The sequence below is a fragment of the Vombatus ursinus genome, unplaced genomic scaffold (genome assembly GCF_900497805.2).
Source record: "Vombatus ursinus unplaced genomic scaffold, bare-nosed wombat genome assembly UNPS02014812.1, whole genome shotgun sequence".
Lineage (NCBI taxonomy): Eukaryota > Metazoa > Chordata > Mammalia > Diprotodontia > Vombatidae > Vombatus > Vombatus ursinus.
Window position 1 is genome coordinate 43730275 of NW_020954590.1, and position 26579 is coordinate 43756853.

Sequence of the window (26579 nt, forward strand, 5' to 3'; positions counted from 1 at the left end):
TTGAACACAAGTGATAACTATATGCTAAAATAGGTTTATGATAATTATTAGTATACATGAAGTCACTTTCACATTGGAAGCTCTTTGTAAAATTATTATTAATTTGTTTTCAAAGTGAAATTTCCTTTGGTCTATTTCAGTTGTGACAGGTTTTTCGTGGGATTTTTTTTCCTTTATTAATTAGGAACCAGATTCACTAAAGTATTGGCATAAAATGGGACCATACCTCCCAACTGGAGTCTTCAAATTAAGAATGCTAATAATGATAGTACATCAGATTATTCATTGTTTGAAAAAGAAAGCTTTATAGCTAATTTCTTCACGCTCTAAATCTTCCTTTGAGACAGAGAGAAGTAGGTAATGTTTTACAGATGGTAAAACTGAGGCGCAGAGAGGTTATATTTTGCTCAAATTCCCACCATGGTGGAACTAATGCTAGAGCCCGGGTTTCATTATTCTAAGAAGAGAAAGGAATAAAATGTTTGTAGCGCTTACTATGTGCCACACACTGAGCTAAAGTGCTTATTTTACAAATATTCCCTCTTTTGATAGTCACAACAACCCTGTGAGGTATGGAGCTATTATTATCTCTATGTTACATTTGAGGAAACTGAGGCAAACAAAGGTTATGTGATTTGCCCAGGGTCATACAGCTAGTATGTTTCTAAGGCCAGATTTGAACTCTGGTTTTCCTGGCTCCTAGCCCAGCACTCTATCCCCTGAGTCACCAGCTACTTCTGAGCAAAACATTGTTTGTTCCACTAAATATAATGAGATTTAGATAAATGATATGGTGGGGGTGTTTTTGTGTTGAACAACAATGTGAACAGCCAGTGTCATAATGAAATGTGATGTGGCTGTCTGACACATGGCGGTGAAGTTGAGTCTTACCTTTCTTTGGACACTCTGGACCAATCTAAAGATAAGAGATCATCCATAGAAATGCCTGTTCTTACTATGTTAATAAAGACTAGAGAAATATATGGTGGTTCTTACTCTCTTTTTATATCCTAATCTTTCCTAGTTAATTTCTTAAAAACCACTTGGTGTTTTTATTTTAAATTATATTCATAGGGACCAAAAAATTAAAAGAAATCTTGTTTTTTTGTGAGTGGTTTAAAAAAGTCTGATTTGGGATGTTATTAGCTAACAACTGGGTAGAAATTCATTTATATGTGTTTCAGATTACTCTTTGATATAGTGGCCCAAGTCATAGTAGCCTTTTGAAAAGGAATGAGGCCAGAAATTTAAATTTTAGCAGCTCACTTGATTTCAAACTCAGTGGAAATAAAAGGATGGTGAAAATTTTGTACCAGGTCAGGATTTATTTTGAGTTTTTCCACCAGATGAAATATCAGTAACATTTCTTTTAGCCAGAGATCAGGGGAAGGTTCTTGAAAGTCTTGAAAATAAAGGTATCTCAAGTAGTCAAGTGCATTTATTTCTGTTGTCAAACCCCAAAAGCTTTGTAATTATTTTATTGTGTCACAGTGAAAATACTTTTAAAATCTGTTTTAGCAGAAATTATACAGCCATTTGAATTCCATAAAATCTAGAATTGAACATGCACAGACCCCCATGTTGTAGCTTTTAAAAATGTATTTGTATATGTATATACTTATATATAACTTCATAGGCAGGCTAACAAATAACTTGTTTGTATGTTTTTTAAAAATTTATAGCCATTAACCATTCATGACAGTTTTGGCATGCAGCTTGAATATTTTTTTTAATTCTGTGAACAACCCTAGTGCTAAAATTCTGGTTTTATAATTTTATACTTACTCCTAGAAGAAAATGAACTAATTACTATTTTCTTTTTGTCCTTTTTGCACCTTTTTTTGCTGCTTTCTCCTTCTCTCTATTTTTCTCTCTTTCTCTCATCAGTCACCTTGGCTTGGCAACAGTTCATTTTCCGCCTCACCATCCTCATACAATGGCCCCACTGCATCTCCAGCAACACTCCGTAGGAGATGTAAGGAGAATGTACAAAAAGCGTTAGGTTGTGAGCCAGCCAAAGACACTGGGCAGACTCGTGGTGAGCCTGACTTGGATTCTAATGGGAAAGGGAAAGCTTGCGCAGGGGATCAAGATCTGGCCTTTAGCTGCAAACAACAAACTTGCAAAGGCGCAACACTGTTTTCCTTCTCCTTGCAACTCCCGGAGTCATTTCCTTCTCTTCTAGACGATGATGGGTACCTCTCTTTCCCCAACCTTTCTGAAACCAACTTCCTCCCTGCGAACTTGCAGCATTACCTTCCGATTCGTTCCCCATCGCTTGTGCCCTGTTTCCTCTTCATCTTTTTCTTTCTACTGTCCGCTTCTTTCTCAGTGCCGTATGCCCTCACTCTTTCCTTCCCTCTGGCTATGTGCCTCTGCTACCTGGAGCCCAAGGCAGCCTCCTTGAGCGCCTCACTAGACAATGACCCGAGTGACAGTTCAGAGGAAGAGGTGTGTACCTCGGCATAGAACACACTTCCTTTTTGTGTTCAGTGCTTCAGTCCGAAATAATGTGAGACGGCTGCTTCGATAGTGGTCCTACTTTCAGAGCCTCATTTATTGTCTGTGCCAATATGTTAAGAGGTTTTGTGTGTTTGAGAGTATAACATGGTCCCCCGGGGTTAGGCACAACACCTTGTGTTTTGTCATAGTCTGGGTCCAACTTGGGAGATCTCTCACCTCTCCAATGCATTGTGCACCTGGCGACATAAATACTGAATCAAACCTGAAATCCCTTTTAAAGTCCTTATTTAGTTATAAACAATAGGAAAAACTACCAAAGAAGATACATTACATATAAAATAAGTATGAGATAAAAAAAATAAGAATGAAGACATTTATGTTGATGCCATGAAAAATATTCCGATTTGCTGTTAGAGAGAGTAATGACTGAGGTAGTTAAGATTTTGATCGTACTAGAGCAGCGTCAGGCCAGTAAGTAAAGAGAAGAACTGTATGTTGTCAGTTGCAGACATGCTTCATCAGGAGACATGTGATGGACCACTTGAAGCTAAAATCTTCAAATCATTTGCCTGTGGATTCGCAAGACCAGCCCCATGTATTTTGTGTCAGGGACATAGAACAGGCAAGCTTTTCAACTGAGGATGAAGTCGGGTTCCATATATCCAAAAACACACTAAAAATGTCAGGGGATTCTAGTAGTCCACCACAGAACAGTCAACCGGTGGAGTCCTGGTAGGTGAGTTCTGAAACTTCCGGAAATGAACTTCTCTAGAACAACCATTCCAAGATTTTGATTCTGAATACTTCCTTGTAATATGAGTATGCTAGTAAGTGAAGTAGAAGATAAATTCACTGTACTGCCAACAGATTACCCTTTGCCTGGCATTCTTTATACTTCCATAGAAACGTGATCACCTCAGTAAATTTCATTCTGAGAAAGAGAGAACAGAATCTGCTAAGCATAGTCATCAGGGTGTCATTTTTTTTTCTGCCTCAATTTCTTCCGAGGCACCAGCTTTCACATAAACATGAAGCATTTTATTGTGACAGATAGTGCAAATATTCCTGAAAAGTATAAAACACAATACATATATACATGTATTATCTTAAATAATAAGGTATATTCTCTTGGATATGTACGTGTGTGTATATATGTGTATGTATATATATGTATATATCATAGAGATGTGTGTGTACCATATATCTTTAAGATAAAATACAAAATCAAGGTAACACAGGAAGAGGAAAGAATGTCTTATCAGTTTTATTTAAAATACATTGATTTAGGTTTCACCTGGGAGCATACAGGAATTAAAGGTGTAATGCATGGACCAATATTAAGATATGGTCTGAACCTTTCTTTGCAGACAGACAGTATAAAGTGTTCATGATTTGGCAGAGATTTGGGGGGTGGGGGTAGAGGGAGAAAGAGTTTAACTTGCTAAATATGAAAGGCTACACTATATCCGAGCCACATAATAGAAGCTAATTCTAGGATGTCTGTAGATCAAAAATTAACAAACTGTATAAGTTAGGCCATTAGCTATAAAGAGCCTTTGTTACTTAAACACAGTAAGCCCTTTAAGGGTTACCTTAAATCTGTGGCCATGCTACCATTAGTTTCAACAGTAACAGTAACGTTTAATAAGAGTCTAGGAATAGATCAAATATGTGCTTATGTTGATCTGCTAATTTAAAACTTAAATTTATGTCAGTTCTGGAAATGATCTTTTCCCACTTAACACTTGAATTGATGACTCAGAGTATTAACATTAGCATTGGTATATAAGTTTTGCAGCTTTGTGCAAAATATTGTACTTTTATGTAGGAAACTACAGAGATCTTGTGCCTAATCCAGGGTATACATCTTGTTGTAAACAATGCATGAAAATTAATGTTAAACTTGGGCATGTCTGCATTACATTGGCAAAACAAATCACAGCAGGTAATTGTTGCAAATAAGAGGAAATGGGACTGAAGCTTGCTAGCACATAGCTATCTTTGTATTTGAAATACTCAAAACCTACAAATTAAAACAAGCAACTGAAGAGTTTACTTAGCCCTTTACTCTTGGTAAAACCCTACCTGCATGAGGAACCCTCCACACATTCCCCAAATTTGTATTTGGTCATTTATTTGAAATTGCCACTTAGTTCCTGAATGTAGTTCTGGTTATTAGCTGGGTCATCTATTTGAAATTTATTCTACTCCTCTGGCAAAAATAACCAGCATTATGCAATCCACCTACATTATCCATAATGTTTTCTAGATTCCACAAAACTGTAATCAATCATTCCTCACCAGAGGCAGCTACATTAGGTGACTTCTTAGGGTCCTTTTCAGCTCCTTAATTTTCTTATTCTTTGTAATTAGCTAATGTCCATTATGATGATGCCTTAAAATTGTAACATCATTGCTCACATTTTAAAGTGATAATGGTATTCAACAACACATTGTAAAAGTAGAAATTTTCTCTATATTGAAACTCAGGTTTCTTTTCATCCTGATCCATACCTTTCCATGTGTCCAGAGTGCATTTAAAAATAATTATTAACTGATGAGTTTCTCTTTGGTAGTTTCAGAAAACTCAGGAAAAAAAGGGGGGAAGGGACAAATTTTGGAGAATTGAGTTAATCAGGAAGACATCAGGCTTAGATAAGCGGGGCCATGTCCAGTCCTGATCTATATCTTGCCACTGGACCTAAATGGCTCTGGAGGAGAAAATGAGGCTGGTGACTTTGCACAACCCTCCCTCACTTAAATCCAATTCACTTGCAAGTCATGGCATCACCTCCCTGATGTCATGGTCTTCTTCAAGAATAAAGGACAAACAACAGCAGGCTTAGATCACATCTCAGTACACAAGGAGGAGGAATTTGCCTCACTACTGTATGGAACTTGGCCCCTTGAGATTCTTCAGTACAATTTGTATTGCTGTAATACACTAAGTACACAAAATGCTAATAAATCAATTGTTTGGTTTAATAAATTATACTTTAAAATGTACAGACCTTGTGTTTTATCATGAAAGATCATGCAGCACTCTATCTTACCCTAGTTGACAGATAAAACCTACAAATGGAATAAAATTTCATTAATTTGGGTTCCATTGATTTGGAATTTGTGAGAGTTTGGACAGCTTAGAGTTTTGATCTCTGCGCTATCTATGAAAAATTAATTTGCTAAACAAATTCATAATGTGAACACATTTTTAAGGTAAATACTCATTACCTTCTTAAGAGAAGAAACTTTTTCTTGAAATTTAGTAGTAAACACTTGAAGTAGTTTATATACTAATTTTGAATCATTTTTATCTATTCATGAAACCTTAAACTCCTTTCAAAATGTGCCATTTTTACTACCTAAAAAGACTGTAGAATTCAGTGTAATACAGTAATGCCTACAGCTTGTCATCTTCATGAGGAAGTAATCTATCTAAATTGTGCTGTTTAAAATATTGGCACTAGAATTGATGTTAAGCCAGTCTAGAACTTGCCAATAAGCCTAAGAGTGCATCTCCGTCAATCTAGGTCCAGTCTAGACTACAGAATGCTGTGCTTTGTTTTTATTGTATCTACTAGATGTTATTTTTCTGCTATATTTGTGCAGTATTTATCAGAATGCCATGTTTAAGAATATAGTTCAATATACTTTATATTTTGGAAAAAAGTAGAAGCATATATACATATTTAATCGGGAAAACATTCAATAGCAACTTTCTTTGTCAGGTGAATGACATTTTTGCACGAATGCTATGTATGCTATTGAGTTACTTTGATCTGCCTGTAGGAACTAATTGGTAATGCAGACAGCCTAATGGTTCATAAACAATGTAAATAATCAAATCTGTATAAATGAGGGGCTGAAAGTCAGGTGACTGTTATAGTAGCTTTTTTTTTTATATTTTATAATAAATTTCACCTCTCAACTCCAAGTAAGCTTAACATGAAAAGCAACTTTTAATACATTAAACAGAAATATTTAATAGATTTATCAAGGGTTTAGTTGAAGAAAAAATGGGAGGGAAAAGGGCAACAAACCTACTTTCCCCAAGAAAAAAACCCATTAGACTCTTTTTTTCCAGACAGTTCAGATTGGCTAAAATAATCACTACAATAAAGCATCATGCTATGTCTATCTTGTGTCTTCCTCTGAGTCTGTTCTGTTGACCAAACCCAAACCTAGTTATGGTTTTTCTTTTACTCTTGCTTAAAGCTGCATACTATTGGGAAGGTATAGTGTGTTGCAGGTCCCGGTCATAGAGATGGACCTATGTGAGCTGTGACCTGCCCTGTTTGACAGAACGTGTTTATTTTCTATTCCTGCCTACCTTCCGGACCTTGATTACTTGTGTAATCAATAGACTGACAGTGAACAGACGGACACTGCAGCTGATGGTGAAACCACTGCCACTGAGGTTGGTATAGTAACTGCAAGCACACATGGTGTACGGCTGTCAGCCAAAGCAGTGTAACACATAATATAACTCTGCCTCTAATGAATGCTTTGGACATCATGCTTATTTTACATGACTTTGCCGGTAAATGAAATGAATTTTCACCTGAATCAGGGAACTTCAGTAAGATTTGAAAATTATTATTAGCCAAATATAAAAATCATAAAAATTTTGTATATGATAGCTAATAAAAAGAGCAGTCATGGTAGTGTCCTTAGTGACCATTTTCCCCCTTCACCCAATTTTTGCCATTAAAGAACTCTCTCTCTCTCTCTCTCTCACTCTCTCTCTCTCTCTCTCTCTCTCTCTGCATATATATATATATATATATATATATATATATATATATATATATGATGCTTCCTTTCTTTCCTTTTTCAAATCATGAAATCTAATTTTTAAAAAATGAGCCCATACCAAAGTCATTTGCTTACAAGGGGGGAAAAAGTATATTCGAGCAGTATATGGAAATTGACAATTTATGCTAAGAATTTTACTGCCTGTAAATCCAGGTCAGTAGTTCTTTCTTTTTGTCACTCAGCATATGTTTTGGAATAAAGCTCTTAAAAAAAATAAACCTGAACAGCCCATATACATTATTCATGTTTTATTTACCTGTTAGAATATGGCAATCAAAGAGAACAAACTTTCTCTTCCAAAATTAATTTTTTTAATGGAAAGTGATGGTATTATACTCTCATAATGGAAGAGTTCCTTTTCTAGTAACTTATTAAAACTTTCCTTCAATGTGACAGATTTGTTTTTTACTCATGCATGCTTTGTCAAGAAGTAATTAGATGTCTATATATGTAAGTAAATTGAATGATCTATTTTTAAAAAATTTCACTGGTACATTTGTATGATCTGTTCATCTTTAGAGGAATCTGGAACTATTCTAAATAATACCTGGAAGTCACTGTTGATAATGTGGTGAACCAGCTCAAGATGTGATTTTAGTTGTCTGCCTTAGAAATAACACAGATTATAGAAGGGCAATTCTGGAGAGTAGAGAAAGAGATTTACTGGTCATGACCATGAAAAAATCATTTAACCACTCAGAGCCTCTTTTCCTTATCTGTAAAAAGAGTATTAGTATACCACCTACCACAGAGTATGGTTGTGAGGAAAGAAACCTGTAAACCTTAAAGCATCATATAAATGTGAGTAGTTGTTGAGAAACAAAGAAACATTCAGATGTAAAACTTGAATATTTCAAAATTATTGAGTTAAGATTAAAATTAGAAATAATAAAATAAAATCTGGCATACAGATTAGGGAAGCTTCTATATGATTTTTAGAATTTTTAAAAAATTATCAAATGTAATAGGAATACTATAATAGTATTTCTTGGTTAATGTATCCCAAATTTTATGTACACTTACATCTACATACACATGTATGTATATGCATGTGTGTGTATACAGCCTGTATTCATGGTGCTTTTAGCTTTAATTTAATCTGCATTGTAGTCACCTTAAGGTTAGGCTGCTTCATTTCTGTCTTTATATCTCCAGGGTCTGGCACATGGAGGTGCTTAATAAATGCTTGTTGATTGATTTATCATCATAAATATTGATATATAAATAACTCTCTAAGGTTTACAAAGTACTTTACATATATCATCTTATTTTATCTTCCCTAAATCGCTAAGTGATAGGTAATATGGATATTATTATCCCCATTTTACAGACAACATTTGCATAAACTTTTGAATCATGTGGGTTGGGTGGTGTGGGGATTATAGTCTGTTATTGATAAGGAAACTCAGATGCAGGGAAGTTAAATGATGTATCTGAGGACATACAAATGAATGCTGTCCTTTTTCTGACCCCCTTTCAACTTGTGATCTGCCACCAATTCAATATTCTCTCATTGTATATAAATGTATGTAATCATACTTGTAACTTTCATTGCCTATCTTACTTTTGTGTAATTTATACTAGGGTTTCATCATATAAATCAATGTGCTGAGTTCTTTCGAATTTTAAACCTATTCTCCACAGTACTGACTTTCTAGGGTGATGTGATTCTTCCTAAACTTCTTGGGGTGATGTGATCCTTGAATGTAAACCTGGTTGAACTCTGCTGTCATTTCATTAGTGATACTTGAAATGATAGTGAGCCAGAACCTACAGAAGCCATTGGGTGTGCTTCCAAGATTCATCCTGAACTCTTGTGGGATACAACTTTTCAGGTCCTTGCTCTTAGCCTTAACTGTACACGTAGCTGTTTATCACACTTGGAAATCAAGATACTGATGTTTCAAAAGCATGCTTAGAAGAGATGGAAGCCATCGTTCTGTCTTTCCTATTCCCTCTCTTAATGCATGTGTGTGTGTGAGTCTCGTATGATGTGAAGTCTACAGTAGGGCTACGGAGCAGGAATGTGCAGCTCATCTGTTTCAGTCTTGGAATGATTTGTCTTGGTAAGACTTTATTTTCCACTTTTTCTTGATGCTGACAGTCGGATCAGGAGGAAGATGCAGACCTCAAGGCACAGGTAGAAATGAAAAAGCGAATGTGTACTCTAAGATGCGGTGCTCAAATCTCTCAGCATGCCATGCAGTTAGTTAGTCTGTTATTGATGCAGTATGTAGGATGATGGCATTTGTTCCCTTTGACTACCATGTCCCTTACCTTTCCCTTTCTTCTCCACTTTTTTCAGAATAGTCTGATTAAGCGAATAAAGGGTGAAAATGTGTATATCAAACATAGTAATCTAATGTTAGAGGTTGGTATTGGTATATACCAGTGCATGTATGTGTGTGGTGATTCTCAGTGATCGACCTGTGGACTTTCACTTTGGTGCATGAAATGTGTTTTTCCACCTGCTAATAAATTGGGTATACCTCTCCAGCTTCCTGTGACCTTCTTTATCCTGTATTAGAGATAGATGCCTTCTTTTTTTTTTTACATGTGTGTGCATATGTTTGAATTCTCTTTGATTATTTGCAATCTAGTTTTTCACAATCTACCTTTTAGATATTTTGATTTTTATTTCATCTGAAGTAGATTTCTTCTGTCATTGCCTTTTAAAAATACCACATTTTCACCAGTGTGTGTGGCAGTGTCATGAAACCTGATGCCTAAGCGCGCTACTTGAAAATTATTCTATACTAACCGGATTGTCATTTGAATGTGTATTTTTATTAAAACAGGCAGGCAAAAAGAGAGAATCAGGTGTAATGCTTTGGGTTTTGGTTTCTCTTTTTTTACTTTTTGCGTATAGGAGTTAGATAAAAATCAGGAAGAACTGATGAAACATCAGACCAACATTAGTGAGCTGAAAAGAACCTTTTTAGAGACCTCCACAGAAACTGCTGTGACTAATGAATGGGAAAAGAGACTTTCCACATCTCCAGTGCGGCTCGCCATGAGACAGGAGGATGCCCCAATGATTGAACCCCTTGTGCCTGAAGAGGTCAGTGATTCCTCTTCATGTTGGAAGTGTCATCCTTTCATGCCTCCTTTGCTCCCACTTATTTGTTCTTCTGCAATGTGGAAAGAGATTTACAGGCTGATTCAGCTGATTTCACCTGCTGACTGTTGCATGAATTGAAAACAGCCTCACAAAAGGCTTTTTAACATGTGATGCTTCCAGAGGATTAGCTAGCTCATTAATTCATATTTTGCTTTGGGACCAGATAGTATGTGGAGGGCAGAATTACAAAATGAAAGATAGTGTGTATTAAAAATTAGGCATAATAAAAGCTGGATGGACTATAAACTACCAAAGATAAGGATGGACTTGAAGAAACCCTTTAATTAAATTAAAAGGAGAAATTAACTAAAAGGAGAAATCCAGAAAAATTACAGTGTGATGTGATATCCTAGTTTTCTTTCAGCATTTTTTTTTTTTTTGGCTTCTTTTCGCTAAGGAAGTCTCTCAAACTCTTGAGTCTTTTTCTTGAGTTGTTTCAGGGACAGGCGATGTGAGGCAAAATAAGAGAAAACCAGTAGAAGGATCAGGTGACTTTCTATGAGATCATTAGGTCGTAGTCTTAGAGCCGAAAGAGACCTCAGAAGCCATCTAATCCAGCCACCTCATTTTCTAGATAAGGAAACTGAGGTCCATAGGAGTTGCTGTTTGCTGAAAGTCATCTAAGTATTAAGCATCAGAGGCAGGATTTGAACCAGGGTCCTTTCACTTGAGAAACAATATTCTTTCTATTGGGCTTCTCTGCCTTCCTTAGAGCCTTGATCTGGGATGCTGAAAAAGCTAAGTGATCTGCAGTTAATTGTTCTCCAGGCAGTGTTCTATTGCAGACATATATTTCAGATTTGTGCTGGGAAATCAGTGCAAAATCAACAAAAAAATTAATCTTTCATCTCACAGGCCCCTCAGAGCACATAGGAAGGATTTTGGAATCCTTGCACAAATAATAACTTGCTTCTGCGTAGAAGCTGAACATGCAATAAGTTGTTCCTTTCTCTATTTAGTCTCTTCTTACTCTTCCTGTATCTCTAAAAGAAAAGTTTTTACATTGATTTAATTTGTTTCTGATAATGACTGCTTTACTGTGAAGCAGGGCTCAGCTACAAGAAACAGAAAAGATCAGGAAAACTCTTAAGTTGTTTAAAATCATCTTCTAAAGAGTTTTTAACATGTAGTATATTGATCCTTCCTATCAAGTTGAGTAAAGAATATTTGTAGTTCAGTAGCTTCTCAGTTGGGGCAGCTAGGTGGTATAATGGTTAGAGCTCTGGGCCTGGAGTCAGGAAAACTCCTCTTTTGGAGTTCAAATCTGGCCTCAGAGACTTACTAGCTGTGTGACCCAGGGCGAGTCACTTAATCCTCTTTGCCTCAGTTTCCTTATCTGGAAAATGAGCTAGAGAAGAAAATGGCAAATCACTCCAATATCTTACCCAAGAACACTCTAAATGGGGGACATGACTGAAAAACTACAATCCCAGATTCTCAATTTCTGTATGTGTCGTCTTGGTTTAATAAGAGTGGCTCCAGTACCCAATATCCCTCCATGTAAAAGTTTTTATTCTTTCTGAAAAGTTAGAAACTTTGTCACTACTGCTCTTAATCTAAAAGGTCAATTATATATTCATGTTACAGAGAGTAAGCACACTGTAAACCTAGAGATGCTATAGAAATATGAGTTACCATTGTAGGCATATCAAAGCACCTGCCTTACTATATATAATCATTCTATTTTTTAAAAAAACCACTTAAGCCTCAAATAAGATTTTAAAAAATTAACCTTCTTTTAAATTAATGTACTTTTGAATACAACTGGAATTGCATTATCAAGGTCATCACACATGTCAAACATAATCAAAGCTTTCAGGCTCCTAAGGTCTTACCACTGCCCCACAGTTACTGTTCTTTTAATATATTTTTTGTTCAACATAATGTGAGAGCTGGAGATTTCTTGGAAGAGCCAGTATTAAATTACCAAGAGCAGTAAGAGGTTCTATGCTTGCTGATCTTTAAGCTCAAGGAGTATATCCTTGTGTTTCAGAGAGCTTAGGCTAGAATTAGGGGATTGAGTGGAAAGACTTTTGAAGTTCCTTCTATTCCTTTTCTAATTAATTATTCTTTTTAAAAAAGCATGTGAAGGGCTATAATAGGCAGAAATTTTCTGAGCCTACAAAGAAGAGGATGAGAGAAAAATGGGTTTAAATTTTGATAGGTGCTTGAATATTCTAAAGAAGAGTTTCTAGACTGTAGTAATCCCACAGTACAAGAACAGGTTCTCAGGGGTGATTGTGGAATCTCCTGTCTGGATCTTGGAGAATTTCAAAGTTTGATCTCCTCTAATGATAAGAAATCAGAATGAACTCTTTAGGATTCTCCAATTATACAATTCTGTCAGGATGACATAATGACAGTCAACTCTAGACCTAATGTTAGGATTTGACCCAACTGATAGTATCATAAACAAATTAAAAGTTCATGTGTTAAAAATTCTTACCCATTCTCAACATAAAACTGCCTTTTATATATCTTGCTCTTTGTATTTTAAAGAGCATGAGATAATTCTGTACTTTGAAATATCAGAAAATAAAACACATTGGTCTACCAGTTAATATCTAAACAGTTTGTTTTTATGACAAAGCACGTTCAAATTGGGAATCAGGAGCATTAAACCTCATATCATACGGATTAATTTTGCTTACTTGTAAATTATAAAAGAAAATCCCCTATTTAACTTTTAGATGATGGGATTTCTTTCCCCTTCCACGCCATTCTAAAAAACACCAGCCAACAGAATGCCAACAAAATGCTAACAGATCTTGGGCTCAAGGACTGATTATGTCTCTTTGTCTGTTCCCTTTGTTACAATCTCTGATAAGATGGCATTTCATAAGAACTGAAGAAAGGCTGCAAATTTTTAGTGTGACTTTTCTTTTTTGCTTTATCTATTTGAACTGAATCTTAATGAACCCCAATTGTTTTACTAAACACTACTGATTTATGAACAATTGAAAAGAGAAAAGGAAATTGAAATAAATATCTGTTTAAATAAATGAGCTAATAGGAATCAGTCCATTTTGCTAACATTTAACATTTGCATTTACTTGCTAATTTCATTCATTTAAATTTTATAAAACTTAGTTTTATTTTGCCAGCAGTATATCATGTAGTCAAGTTGTAAATATCTTTACTGATAGCAGAAAGGCAGCATGGATAATAAAAGATAATCAGTAACATAGAAATATATTTGTTTTAGAATAAAGTTAAATATACATACACAAAGAGGGCCGGCCTTGTGAATAGGTAGAGTGATACCTATCACCTGTATATGGCATGATTTGAATACATTCTCAGCACAGGGACCTCTACCCAAAAATAGCTCTCCTGCCACTTTTCACAATGTGTAAAATTTCATTAAAGATGTATTCCTTTTAGACTTCTTAAAATGGCAAGTCCCCTTAGAGAGTAATATACCCTAACCTATTATTAGATTAAACTTTCATGGGGAGTACTTTCAAATTTGAAGTCTAGCCAAGAAAGCAAACCTCTTTGTAACAAAATTCAGAATAGTCACCAGGTTAGGAAGAAGGACAGAATAGGGCAAAGAAGAGTGTTGAAAGAGGAGGTTGTGAAATAAAAACAGAAGGATTTGGGATAGAAGTACTTTCCATTTTTCCTAGGGCTGGCTCTGTATATATATCAATCAATCCTCTGGTATTTATTAAATGCCTTCTCTGTGCCAGGAACTGTGCTAGGCACTTGGGGATACAAACATCAAAAAAAAATTAAACAAAAAAAATTACTCTCAAGGAATTTATGTGGTCATTTATGCCATTATATTTAGTTGGAGAGGCCTTGCCTCTCAGCCTTCTTTGGCTTGCCCATAACAGCAGATTTAGCTAGAATCTTCTCATGACAGGGTAGACTTAACATAGTTCTTTTGTTCCATTCTTGGATAATACAAAGTTGATTGTGTTGTTCTGTCATGTGTCTCTGAATTTCTGTCTCGTTTATAAATGAGGACCTGGTCTTTTACAGACAGCCCTTAATCAGAGGGAGCAGGTGTGTCAGTTCACAAGAGCAACTTGCTCCTTAGAAGTATTCTTAAATTCCAGTTCTTCTATTAATCATCTATGAATAGATTACTGAATAATGACTTCCAAATTACTGAGCCGGTTCTTAAACCACTGAAAATAAGCCTGAAGGTATGAAGGGGTTTGATGTAATTGAATAGGAATACACATATGAGTAACTGACAAGATTGAAATGTGTGCCTGACAAAATCAAATGTCCTCCTCAGTGAAGCCTTTCCTGATCCCCCTTCCACTCCCAATCACACATGCTACCCATTTGTAATGATTTTTTAATCTCTTGTATCTCCCGTAGAGCTTTCTTTGCACATCTCTGGCATACTTTTTGCTCTATAATTGTGTGTGCATGTATCATAAATTGCAGCAAGATCTGTGACTTTTCATAAGGGTAGGCATTACACCTTATCTAAATTTTTTAACTCTCCTACTACCTGGCAGAATGCTCTGCACACAGGTGTTTAATAAATGTTTGTTGAATTAAATTGACTATACTCAGAAGCCAAAATAAATGTTTGAGCTCATCTGCTTTATTTAAAAAAAAACAAAACCAAAAAACAAGAAAAACTGTCTGCATCTCTTCTACTCCCATTATCTTGGGTAGTTAATTTGATTATATTCAGAGTTCACATTTTAAAATCTAGACCATTTCCCCCCAACATACTACCTTTACATATATGTGTATGTATATATGTATACATATACACACATATAAAAACATATACATTTAGAATCATGAGTGGTCTATGCTGACATTACCTGATGGTAAATACCGGGATTTCCTGAGGACCATGCTTACCTTCATTTTTAGCCTTCATAGTCACTTCAGTGAGTGGAAAATGATGCTTTTAACACTCCCTTTCATTGTCTACCAGCATAATTCTGAAAAAAAAAAAGTATTTAATTTTGACCTCTCCTCACTGTTTTATAATTTGTGTTAAATAAAGAGACATTGATTGAAGAGATAATGAAACCCATATTAAATGTGGTTGCTTTTCATCCTTTTTAACATAAAATAATTCCGAAATAGAAAGACCAGAAATCTTAGAAAATGTAATTATAAACTAGTTCATAAGATATTTTATCCCTTTTCTAAGATTACTATGTTTAAGCAATTACTGTTTGCTAGTCTTTGAATTAGCATAAAACACAATTTTCACTATATCATTAAAAGACCAAATAAGCTTTTAAATCTTTGTGGGAAAGTAAAGATAGGAAGATATACATACATACATACATATATACATATATATATATATATATATATATAATATGAGGAAATTAATGCTTATTAATTTTTTAGAAAATATTCCTCTGCTTTTGGGCATTTTTCTGTGCTAATTTAGTGACTTTTCTGGTAACTACTTTTTGTAAAATTAATATTCAAATGCTATTTAAAGTGGCAGATAGCTGGTTGCACATTCATAAAAGTAGAAATGGGTGAGGAGAAAAGGCTTGAAGGTAAAAAGTCTATGTATTGACTGTTGATCAAAGGAACAGGAACAAAACTATTTACTTGGATATTATCATAAAATTTCTTTTTATTTTCTCCTTCGTTCTTCTTCAGATCAATTAGCACAATAAATAATCTGCTTCTGCTGGAAAAATGCATGAATACTAGATAAGCATTTATATTGCAAAATATAAGAATTCTCTTCCTAACTTTCCTTTTTTGGAAATTGTCTACTTCCCCCTCTCCAACCCAACCCCCTTTATTCAAACAGACCAAAGAAGAAAGAGAAATATCTGAAAAAATTATATTTTTGCAGCAGGGAAGTTCTTCATTCCTTGAGTCTCAGGTAAAAAACAAACATACAGGAATTTTCAAGATGGAATTGCTTTGGCACACATAAGTTTCATTAGAACTAGTCTTTAGTTTTCATTTTCCTTGCAGCAGTTACCATATTTTAAATTGAAGGTGGGTGTGCTATTTTCTGATTGGATCCTGGGGGAGGGGAGTTAGGGTAGCCTCTAACTATTGCTTTCAGCAGATGCTAGTCTTTTCTTTCTTGATGCCTTCTGTCCTCAGGTGAGTATATGTGTTTTTGATATACCAAGCATGTATTTTTGCAATCACTATCACTTTGAAACCTTTACCTTTTCCTATGACTGATGTATATTTCCTTTATGGGATTCCATTAATTCAGATGATCTTGATTGATAATGACAGTTCTGAATTTTTATTGGTTTTTCCATTAGCCAAAGGAATTAAAGAAGCTGCAGGAAAGAGATTCAGCTGGCACTATGGTTTCTTCTCATCAGATCATTTTGCAGAAAACTGCCCCATCAACCCTAGAGGTTATTTTTCAATTCTTTAAACTGTTACCAACATATAGATAAAGATGATTCATATGCATATACATACATACATACATACATACATACACACACATTTATATTTTGATCGAATGCCTGGGCTCAGGCTTTGGCCTATGGTAAATGTGAAATTAGATGCCTTATTAATAACATACTATTAATAGCATATAAAGTTATTTAGCTGTCTCCTCACATCCTGTCAGTCCTCTGCTTTCACAGAGAGATTTATTGTAGAGAAGTTTGGCTTCTTCATAAAGTTGAGGAGAATAGATGAAAAATGAGCAGTACACCATTTATTAACCAAAAATGGGGGAAAATTGAAAGTCATACTGTCACTATTTATAAGAGATTTCAACCATGTTCAAAACAGAAAATATTTAATTATAGAACATCTCTGAGATCAAACTTGATTCCACAGAGGCAGAGAGATGTAACTAAGGATATGACATCTTTTTCTCCAAACTTTGTGGGATTTTGGCAATTATTTCAAAGAGGCAAAAAAGAAAGCATTGAAACATTTTCTAGCCTATTTTTGAACTGAAAAGACATCCTTTGATTTTCTCATGCTACTCTAAAAAGCACATATAAAAAGCATGTCTGCCTTTAGTCATACTTAGCATTAGATGTTTAAAGACTGGTGCATCAAAGAGTGGCATGTCATTTATAGTTAATAATTTTCGCCTGAAAGGAGTTCTCAACCAAAGCTATCAGATAGCAACGTTGCCACCAGCCGTTTTGTGGCACTCCGGAAGTGAGCATAGTTACGTTTCTTCAAAAAAGCCCCTCTAGTTTTCTTAAAGGATTCTTATTTGAAAAACCAGAGAAATAGACATTCTAATTTAGCTTTTATATTTCAAATATAGGGCACAGAGGATTGGGTTATTGTAGACAAAATACCCACTGAGGTAGTTGATGGTGACTCAAAAAGAATTGTCACTTACAAAGTAGTGACTGTGAGCAGCAAAACTGGTGATATCCCTGCTGAAGTGTTAAAATCCAGCGCTATTGAAATGCAGAGTTTTGATGACTTAACGCGGGAAATGCAGTGGAGAGAAGAGAGCAAACAGAAAACATACACTTTGGGAAAATCTTATGATACCGTCTCTGGAAAAATTGTGACCATGACAGGAAAAGCTAAAGAGGGTGAAAAGGCAGGGGAGCCCTCCACGCTTGACACCCTCCAGAAATTTGAGAGAGGGATGACAGAATCTGTGAAAATCATCCCCGGAATGACAGAATATGAGGTTCTAGAAGTCATCTCAGATGACAAGGCCAGGAGAGGATCTGAGGTACAGATTGTGAAAAGGAAATTGTCAGAATCTCTGGCCCCCATAAAGGAAGCGGAATCCCGGCTGCCAAGTCCGGATGAAGAAAGTCTGAAGAAAACCCAGAAACTGGAAAAGGATTTGGAATTCCATACCAGCCTAGGAAGTATACAGCCTACTGGAGTAGAACAAACACCAGACAGTGAAGCTTTAAAAGCAGGGTTCTTTGCTCGAAAAGAGAAAAGCCCATCTGAATGGAGATATTCCCGGGAGCCAGGATTCACCATTGCCACTGCTCATTATGTCACTGAGTCATCTGCATCCCGAGTGGTGGTAACCAGTGACTCTTATATGTCCTGTAATTTAAAGAATAAAGCATGGCTTTTTTTGGAGCCATACCCTTCTACCCTGAACCTTTCAGTTTCTCTTGCTACTTGGCTTTATGTTGACAACAGCCAACCCAGCTTGTTTATTTTCTCATCATTAAATAAGGACGGTAGTCCAATGTAGACATTCAGCCTTGCACTTTTATTTCAAATTCCCTGTAACTGAAGTGTAATATCGCTGCTGTGGCTTGCAAAGAAAATGGAGAGAGAAAGGTCTGCTTAAACCAGCATCATCCCAATCCTAATAACTCTGCTTTTTAAAAGAAAAAAAAAAGCTTAGAGTCACTACAGATTTGTGCTGTTTTTTCCCATTCCTTTCTGTTCCTGACCTCAGTCTCTCAGATTTCTTCCTTTCCTTCCTTTCCCTCTTGCCTATGGCTTTGTTAAAATAACATGTATGAATGTGTGTGTGGGTGAATGTTCTGTCCTGTGTCTGACTCTACATTTCTTTGTTTACTCAGACTAAGTCCGCCAGTGAAAAGATCTTGGATGGCTCAGATATCTTCACTTTAATAGACTCTGCAACAAAACCCACAGAGTTCATAGGAGGGGTTACTACTTCTTCACAAAAATGGGTTCAGGTGGCCATTTGCTTTCCTTTTTGGCTTTTCTGACTGTCCACATTGATGTTTCTTGCTTTGTGTCCTTCCTGCAGTGTGTGTATCTATGTACATTCAGACTATGGCTTTGTGCACACCTGTGTGTGAGTGTGTGTGTGTACATATATATATATACATACACACACACACACACATATAATATGAATATATACTTATATGATTTTGCACATATGTGTCTATACATTTGTCTATATACATATATGTGTATGGGTATATAGACATATGTGGCTTATACATACATGTGTGTGTACATGCGTGCATGTGTACCTGTGTATGCAAGTTACTTTGCCCTAAAAAACACTTTCAGAATGTCTTAGGTTATTTTACTAGCATGTGTTTATCATGCCTATCATTATATTATTATTATGTCTATAGTATGCCTTTCATTCGTCTCTAATAAAGTAAAAAAAAGTTCATAAAGCTTTCATACTGTGAATCTCTGTAGTATGTATTTTTATTTTGTTTTACTTGGCTTAGCACCTGTCCCTAGTCTGTTGATATCAACATGGATATTCTGTAATATTTTTATTTTAATGCGTGTGGTTTTTTTAATATTGCATTTTGTTCTTCTGTTGCACATATTCTGAAGTAATAGCCTAGATTTCTGTTGAGGGCTAAAACAGATGTTGGAAGAGGGAAGGAAAAGGGATGGAGTTGGGGAAGATTGATTTTTTTTTAATACCTGTTTCCAATGTTTAGCCTTTAACATAAACATTGGACAACTGGGTAAGCACCTTCTGTTTTCTCTTTTTGTTTCTGAAGAGGCGTCCTGACATCCTAATCTTTTTCCCTGCAGAGAACAGAAACCAAGTCGGAGCCCAGTGAAATAGAGAAGGAATCATGCGAACTTCACCAGCAGCTTAGTGCAGAGAAGGTTGTTGAGCAGACGGTGGTGGTGGAGGAGAGACATGTGATGAATGTGCATGCAAGTGGGGATGGTTCTAACCTGGCTGGAACTCATTTGGATGCTGCAGCTCAAGCAGCATCTGCTGTGGCTTCTAATATTACCGGGAAGGCGGGTTCTGCTCTGACTGAGGGGGCTAAAGAGGAGAAGAGGGAGGAGGCGGAGGCTGATAAAGCTGTAATCAAACAGGAAGAGATTGCCACTGCTTCTCATGAGCGAGAGGAGGAGCAGACTGCAAGATCCCTCATTTCGGAATCATTGGAATCTAAACCTCATTTGGAGGTAACTAGTGGTCCTTTCTGTGCTAAAGGCAAACTAATCAATTCTGTCCTGGAATTGTTACCTCAAGAGAGTTCAAATGAGCACATGGAGTTCAGTTTGGTTCTCTCTCTTTTCAAAGTGCAGTTTGTTTCTCCTCGTATTTCCTTCCTGCATGGCAGTTACAGGGCTTGTTGCTGGTTTCCATCTTTGGCAACACTTAATGTGGTGATGTGGAAAGAACCCTGGACTCAGTCGGGAGACCTGGGTTCTGCTCCTGCCCCAGTCACTTAGCCGGCTCTGTAACTGTGGAACAATCATTTAACCACTCTGAGATGTTTCCACATCTGTAAAATGGAGCTGGTGATAATTGCCCTGCCTATCTCAAAACAACAAAATGGTTGTGAGGAAGCCTTTTGTAAAGTGCTGTGGAAAAGGCAGGTTTTACTAGTCATCACCTAGAGAGTTCCAGGAGATATGGCATCTCACTCTTGTAATCCTTAAATTGGCAATGGGGGATAGAAGGTTTGATCCATCAAAAAAAATTTAGGTGATTTGATAGGTTTTACTTTTCTTTTTTATACATTTATTTGAAAGAATCCAGAAATCCAAGTTCCCATATGGTGAATACCAAAAATTGCGGTCAAAAATTATTCCTTCAACTTTGTCCTCCTAGAGAAGAACTCCTTTTGGGATTAATGAACTGGCTGTTGATTTCTTATCCTACTTCCAAAGGAAAAATTAATAGATAACAGGATTGTGTTATTAGTCTGTACAGTAGGAGTTTAGGATGGGGAAGAGAGGAAAAATCACTAGAAGTTTTTCCCCAAAATTCCTTCACCTGGAACATTTTAACAAATGTAAAGAATGCCTTAGAATTCCGAGAGATTCTATTGTCCTATATGTGTGTGGGCCTCATGTTTTCCTTGCTCCCCATGTAATGCAGCATACATATATTCCACACTAATATAGTGCTTATATCATTAAAAAAACACACACAGAAAAAAAAAAGAAATGTGTCTCTAAACTGTAATAATCACTCTCCCTGTTTCCCATTGACACAGTCAGCATCTGTGAAGACAGAAACCATTAGTTTTGACAGTGTCTCCCCAGGGGGAATAAAACTGGAAATTTCAACTAAGGAAGTGCCAGTAGTTCATACAGAGACGAAAACCATAACATATGAATCATCACAGGTAAGACATATGGTAGAGGCCAAGACATTCTTACTTTTCTCTAATTTAGTCTTACTGTGTTTTAGCCTGAATTTAATATGAACTGTTTTTTATGAATTTGATTTTCAGTTAATGACAGTTGGAAAGCCCAAACCTCATTCTGTTATCTTATCAATAGATATTGGTAATTTAAACAAAAAACTCGTATTAAATGTAATTATTGCAGATCATAGAGCACATGGCTATAACAACTGGATTTGCCTGTCCATTTGTAACTCACATAGGCTTTTGAACATGACACAGCATGATATAGATTCTCGCAAACAGGATACAAGAATAGCAGCATTGAGCACTGGACTTAGAGTCATAGTATTTAAAAAAAGAGAGAGACAGACTATAAAAATTATCTAGTACAACCACGTTGTTTTACAGATGATGAAATTGGCATGGAAAGGAAACCCCACTCTCACAGACAGGAAAGTAGTCATCTAGACTCTTGCTTGAAGACCTCCAAGGAAGGGAAACCCACTCCTTCTTGAGGGTAGCCCATTCCACTTTTGGCTGTCTCTAATTGTTAGGAATTTTTTTCTGAAATCAACCCTAAACTGATCTCTTCACAACTTTCAACCATTGCTACTGGCTCTAGCCTTTGAGGCCAGATAGAGCAATTCCTCTTCCTCTTTCTATTTGAAATGCTTGAAGGTAGCTATTATGTACTCCCTGAGTTTTCTCTTCTAGAGACTAAAAATGCCCACTTCCTTCCATTGACCCTCATGTGACATGAACTCAGTTCTGTTCAACATCATACTTCCTCCCTTTGGAAAATCTCTAGCTTATCAATTTCAAATGACTTATCCAAGGTCACACAGTTCATGCATAGCACAGCCAGAATTTGAGCCCAGGTCTTCTTCCTGTGGAGCCAGTGTGTTTTCTATTACATCAGAGAATTGGAGTTCAAATCACAGATGTGCCATTTGCCCATCAGTATGACCTGAGTCAAGTTAGTTTCATCATCTGTAAAACTGGGGTGTTGGACTAGATCAGAGGCTTTTAGTCTTGGGTCTGTGAACTTTCTTTAAAACATTTGATAATATGATTGATTTCCTTTGTAATCTTGTATATTGTATCTGTTTAAAAACATTATTCAGTGAAGAGCTTTATAGGGTTAATTATCCTATGAAGTGGTCTGTAGGCTTTGCCAGACTGCTGAAGGGGTCTGTTACACAAAAGAGGGTAAAAACCTTAGTACTCTTTGATGTTGGGATAGGGTGCCCTTTCCTCAATATATTTTGAGAGTGAAAAATAAACCTCTGTTGTGTTAAGAAGATGAAGGAAAAAATAAAAATTTTCTTCTCCTCAGCTCTCTAAACCTCTGGTTGTTTGTGAATATAGACAGGAGTGTTTATTTCAGTAGTGCAGATAAAATTGTTAAAAATATTTTTGTAACTTAGGGTGTGTTTTTTCTCCCTTCCCCTTTGTGGGGTAGGTGGATTCCAGTGCTGATACTGAGCCAGGTGTATTGATGAGTGCACAAACAATCACATCAGAAACAACAAGTACTACAACCACCACACACATCACCAAAGTAAGTGAAAAACAAATTTTATTCCCCCTACCCCCAAAAAGACCAAAACAAGCAAACAAAACAACACAACTTTTTTGAATTTAAGTCTAAAGTTCAGTGAATTTTTTAAAAAATCCCTCCAATGTGTAAAGCCCTCCCCCAGGAGAGCACTGGGCATTTTTATACTATTGTATTGATAACAAGATGTATCACCACTTGAGTATTCATCGAGTGTCTCTTCTATGCTAGGAGACATAAAGCAGACGCTGTCCTTATGGAATTTAGCACTTTGTTCCATTCCTTATATGTTACAGATGTTCATTAAGTATTTGCTACTCTTAAAGTCTTTGTACATCTTAGCCTCAGTTCTAACCCTAACATTTTAAAATCTTTTCATTAATACTCTTTCGTTTTTTAAAGAGCAAACTATGTTAAACTGTTCTCTCCACATTTTCAGGTTTTGTTTTCTTCCTGCGAAAAATGAGCATTCTTTTTATGACTACATTTATAAAGTGTGCCTTTGTTCCTTTTAGACTGTGAAAGGAGGCATTTCAGAGACAAGAATTGAAAAGCGAATAGTCATCACAGGAGATGCAGACATTGACCATGACCAGGTAGCGTGCATATGCTAGACGATACCTGGGCAGAGGACCAGAAAGAAACTTGATAGCCATAATAGTTATAATACTATTTCTTCTGGCATGTTCTCTGAAAAAAAAAAGTATATTGGATAAACTTTTCAAAGAATGATGGCATAATTCATATCTAAGTCATTCTTCCTCATTTGTAAATTGTGTAAAGATCTCATGAATCTTCACCTGGCTACTGATCATGCATGTTCCACCTCCTTTTTGTTTTTGCCCTTCTGTGGTTTCCCGGGGATAGGCGCTGGCTCAGGCAATTAAAGAGGCCAAAGAGCAGCACCCTGACATGTCAGTGACCAAAGTAGTGGTACATAAAGAGACAGAGATCACACCAGAAGATGGAGAGGACTGACCCCAGGTAAGAGGCATAGATGACTGTCTTAGGCTCCATCTAGGCTGGCATGTGGCACAGGGCACTTCCTTTTCATTCTTCACCTTAATGCATTTCTCTTTTCTTGTTTCTCTCACTGGCATTTCTAATGGTGGATACCAAGAATATGAAGGACTTATCATTCGGGGGTGCTGGTTTACTTTGGATCTGTGCGTTCTTTATTTACTTTTTCACAGTCTGAGGCATAGCCTTTACTGCCAGTTAAAGAATTAAGAAGAGAACAGCTTTGGCTTGGGTGATCTTGCTGGCCGTCCCATATTATCCATGCTTTGATGTGCTCTTTTCATTGCCAAAATTTGAATTGTCAAAGTCAGTTTTCTCTTATTATGCCACCTAATCAGAATAAAAACCATTTTGTTCTGAAAGGTGCAATTTGTAAGTTGTGAACTGTGGAAACAAAATGGATCCATTTCTCTGTGTGATGGCAAAATTACCCAAATGTAGACTTCCCCTCCAAACTTGTTTTGGATCTGGCCCAGGCTGTATCTCCGTTTATATCTGAAAGCCTGAGAGGTTTTTTGCAATTTAGATGTCTTCTATCTCTTGAATTTTTCAGAATTGTTTGTGTGTGTATGTATATGTTCTAGTATAGCATTGTGTCTCAGAATGAGGCAGCAATGCAGCCTTTTTGCAATGACTCTTCTTCAAAATGGCATGTCTATCTAGCTCTTCTTTGGTGAGCACCATAACTAGACTGTATCTTCTGTATGTGCACAGATTTGTCATGCATACTAACCTGCTACACAAGAGCCCTCAATGCCTTGCTTTGAATGCTGAATGCAACAGCTGAGCTGCTTGTAAAGTTTGTTTTGGATAATGGCCTCTGGACTTTGGAAAAACATCTTACAAACATAAGTGTATATTTATGTTCTCTAGCATTGGTATAAGAAACATAGTGTGATGAGTGACATCTCTTTTAAAAAATTATTTTCCTGCTTCGGAAAAAAATGAAATCTAAAGATCATTATGTTCAGACTACTAATTTATTTTGGATGATGGAAACAGGCCTTCTGGAGTGAGTACAGCCACTTCAGTGGCATTGCATTAATTCTTTAAGAGAAAGCATATCATCAGCAGTGACATGTACTGGAATGATATGGTTATTTGTTGTCAGAGGAAGCATTTAACCTGAGAGACATTTCTCTTGCAACCCCCATTGGAGTGAGTCACTCCAAAGACTTCAAATAAATAATTAACTCATCAAATCTCTTTCCTGCAGGAATAATTTAGCTTGCATATGAATCCAGTCACGCACACCATTAGGAACACCAGAGCCTATATGGAGTCCCCGTTCTAACCCGACTGACTGACTTGTATCTGTCCGTGGAAAATTTCAGTCCAGAAGAATTGATCTTGACTGTTAATAAAGACACTGGCAGAGAGATCTTCCCATAATAGAGCAATCCGATTCAGCATCAGTAAACCGATATTGCATGAAGCAACGATAAAATTGCAAAAGAGCAGCATTTTTAATTTTTACAAAATGTCTAAGTTTTCAGCTATACCTGCACGTTCATAACCAACAATATAAACAGTGATCTCATATAACACATAAACAATTCATGCCTTTCGTAGTTTATTATTAAAGTCTAAACAAAATGATAATTTGTTAGATGGCAAAACCTTTTTTGTTTACAAATTAAAGGAAAATTACCCTCAAATGCTAGAAGCTGTATAGGTACAGTGTATAATGTTTTATCACACATTAGATGTGCCAATAACACAGTTTATTCAGTAAACAACTTGAATCTTGTTCTTGTTTCATCTGGTTTTATTATTATTATTCCCCTATAAAATGATGAATCCCTAATCCTTGGAAATATTTAATGCTTACAAAATGTGCTTTGTATATCTGATTTAATACCTTATGAGGTAGTCATGATTTTAGTATTTCGACTTGATTTTCTTTCTGTTGTCTGCCTTGTTCTGCATTAAATCCAGAAAGCTTCTGTTTGCCCTTCACAGGTCCTAAATCTATAAATTGTCATTATTTTGGGGAAACTTGTACTTTCCTTATATTACAAGATTACTCTGTAATAACCATATTGTTTTTATTGATTTTTTTTTCCTTATGTTATTTGAGAAAAAAAGTGTTTCATTTCAAAACCTGGTCAACATTTATAATCTAGTTCAGAGCCAAGCCTTAAACTGTACAGAACTTCCACTGTAAACTATTGAGTGTTCAGTTATAAATATCCATTGAAGAGTTCTATTCTCCATCACACTGTCAACTGCATCACAACACATAGTGAATGTATGTTTCTGCATAGTGAAATAAAAGTGGTAAATGCATTCAAAACTGTATCGTTCTATGTCTAAGAATCTTAATATTGTGTATGTTCAATATGAGGGCAGGAATTGCATGACATCAAAGGCCTCATTCATCTACATGATATAGGTGTCTTGTCTTTCAATGGAGCACACTGTAGCACTCAGACCATTTGAGATATTGTGGTGGGGGCAGGGAGAGGAGAGTGAAAATGGAATGGAAAGCATGAAAATACTCTTGTCATTGCAAGGTTTGTTAAAGGTGCTCTGCAAAAGCATGCTCATCATTTTGTTTTGTCTCTAACTGAAGTGAAAAAAAAATCTACCATGGAATCTCACTTTCCAATGCTGA

General features: G+C 36.2%; 1 protein-coding gene across 11 annotated transcripts in view; it reads left to right on the forward strand.

Annotated features, from left to right (window-relative positions):
- The window catches only part of LOC114053830 (band 4.1-like protein 3), a 291289-nt gene extending 265031 nt beyond the window's left edge, over nucleotides 1–26258 (forward strand). For 6 of the 11 annotated variants that reach the window (XM_027876951.1, XM_027876952.1, XM_027876955.1 and 3 more), the window contains exons 13-20: nucleotides 6827–6880; nucleotides 10148–10339; nucleotides 19820–20209; nucleotides 21250–21381; nucleotides 22847–22945; nucleotides 23458–23538; nucleotides 23810–23926; nucleotides 25179–26258. In XM_027876951.1, the coding sequence (XP_027732752.1) occupies nucleotides 6827–6880; nucleotides 10148–10339; nucleotides 19820–20209; nucleotides 21250–21381; nucleotides 22847–22945; nucleotides 23458–23538; nucleotides 23810–23920 (1059 nt within the window). In that variant the 3' untranslated portion in view covers nucleotides 23921–23926; nucleotides 25179–26258. Of the gene's footprint in view, nucleotides 1–6826; nucleotides 6881–10147; nucleotides 10340–18864; nucleotides 18985–19819; nucleotides 20210–21249; nucleotides 21382–22846; nucleotides 22946–23457; nucleotides 23539–23809; nucleotides 23927–25178 lie in introns of all 11 variants that reach the window. The other 5 variants (XM_027876959.1, XM_027876956.1, XM_027876957.1 and 2 more) reach the window with 5 other exon arrangements.
- Nucleotides 26259–26579: the final 321 nt, after the last annotated feature.